Source organism: Arvicola amphibius, chromosome 2 (assembly GCF_903992535.2).
Source record: "Arvicola amphibius chromosome 2, mArvAmp1.2, whole genome shotgun sequence".
Taxonomy (NCBI): domain Eukaryota; kingdom Metazoa; phylum Chordata; class Mammalia; order Rodentia; family Cricetidae; genus Arvicola; species Arvicola amphibius.
Window position 1 is genome coordinate 171,322,486 of NC_052048.2, and position 2,170 is coordinate 171,324,655.

The 2,170-nt window shown below is 40.5% G+C and overlaps 1 protein-coding gene across 1 annotated transcript; it reads right to left on the reverse strand.

Annotated features, from left to right (window-relative positions):
• Window positions 1-1,082: 1,082 nt before the first annotated feature.
• Tas2r16 (taste 2 receptor member 16) lies at window positions 1,083-1,964 on the reverse strand. Its single transcript, XM_038321039.1, has one exon. It carries the CDS (start codon window positions 1,962-1,964, stop codon window positions 1,083-1,085), a length of 882 nt encoding a protein of 293 aa, XP_038176967.1.
• Between the last annotated feature and the right edge of the window lie 206 nt (window positions 1,965-2,170).

A 2,170-nucleotide genomic window follows, 5' to 3' on the forward strand; every position in this document is an offset into this window, starting at 1 on the left:
GAAAAGCAAAGCGATGAAAAGAAAAATATGGGGAAGACAGACCAGACCCTGTGAAGGAAAAGGGTATGATATTTATTAAATGGGAAAGTTAAAAAGAATTTCTATAGGACACTGAATGATGTCTTGTTTGTGATTTCAGTACTGTTCACTCTGTGGTTCCTGTATTCTTACTGATTTGGGGAGGACTTTGGATTGTTAGAAGCATAGAACTATAGAGTACAGAAACTATCAGCAGGCATCTCTCAGGCATTGCAAAATAAGAGGGCTTCTTAGCTCTGTGTTATACAGAGCAATTCATCAACAAATGAAAATAACTAATTACAAACTAATACAGGAAGTTCTCTGTGTGCTCACTCTAAGCTACAGTACAACTTAAGCAAGAATCAAGGCAATAAAAATTATGAGTTGTTAACCAACTGAAACTGGTGATATTTAGGATATCAACGTTGATATTAAGGATGAGACTACACTGGATAAATGGCTTACTATTCTGGTGAAGAATACAATGTCCTGATCAATTAAACAAAACAAGAATTAAATGGTTAGATCTGTAAAGGAATAAAGGGGTGGTATTTGGAGAGAGGCGAAGGGGAGTATAAATCTCTGCATGAAGGTCCAGAAGCAGTGTAAAAAAATGTTTGGGCAATGGTAAGACATTTTCCTTTTCTAGACTGAAGTTAGAAAGGTAAATTAATGGCTTAGTATGGTGAGCATTAGGTGCACAGACAATAAACTCCTGTCAGGGAGGGGGATTCATATGTGAAGCAGTCAGCAACTGTGAGAATGCTATTGATTATAATATATAGAACATCCCATCTTTAATATTCCAGATATGGAAAAAACTAAGGGTAGACAGGGTAATCAGGAGAAAAACCAAAACCAACCCAGGACTATGAATAGGACAGGAAAGGAGTGAGTCAGGCAAAACAGGTGAGGAGTTACAGACTCGGGCATCTGTGGGCATGGGAGGGAATGCAGCTTGCATGAAAGGCATTTCATTATCAGATAAGGACTGTGCCAAAGCAAAGCCTTCTTACCGTAGAGTCTTCACTGCATTTCAGGCCTCAGGAAGGCTCTGGTCTTCAGAACTGCATTGTCAGTACTTTTTTCAGTGTAGGATTGCTCATCATCAGTGAAGTATAATGAATACAGACTAAGCCATAGATGACAGCTTCGCAGACCCAGAACCAGGATTTCTTATCAAATACGGTGCCGATAAAGGAGACTACTATAGTCAGAAAATAGGAGGTGAAGAAGATGAAGAAGGTAGCAAGAGACTTCAGAACAGTGGACTGAGCTTTCATGCTGGAGTCGTTGGTGTTAAACTCTTTCATCTGCTCCCAGTGCCGGACAAGAGAGACGATGAGTAAGATAATAGAAACCAGGAACACGAGGAAGGGAGCCCCAAATCCAATCATTTTGAGAGGGTTAGAAAAATATTGTTCAAACATTTTAAGTCTTATAATCAAAGAACTGTTTCTCGGTAAATGATCCAGGGTAATTAACTCAATCTGAATGTGATATTTAACAACGGAAGGGATGATTGACAAACAAGAAGCTACCAAAGTACCCAATATCAACCAGGGAACCAATTTCAAAATTTTCCACCTCAGCCAGTGGAAGATGGGGTGGGTGAAGGAAGAGACCTTGACACAGTAGAAGACAGAGAGCAAACTGGTAAGCCAGAATGTCAAAAAGTTCATAAACTCCCAGATGACTGAAATCTTCCAAAATACAAGGACAGGTCTAGAAATGGTGCCAAAGTTGTATAGCATTGATGCCCACTGTAGACAGAAATGGGAGATGCCCAGGCTAATGAGAATCATTTCCACCGGTGACAGTCTTTGAAAGTTCATCCACTCTTTGCACAGCACTGCAACAGTTGTGCCACTTTGAATAAGTATTATCAAGGACTCAAGCACGTACAAGAGGATGGAGAAGGTAGTGACTTGATTTGGCACCATGCTTCTGTGCTGAGGGAGCTTCCTGGACAGCGACTCAGAAGTTCTGTACCAGTTTCCAAATCTGCAACAAGTGTTTCTCACTCGTCTTCTCACTCTCGTGGTATAAGTGAACAAACACCTCCTTATGGATGCAAATTCTCTAAAGTCTCTTTTGACCTGGTCATTTTCCTAGCTACGGGATTTGTCTTGGTTTGCATGTTGGGTTG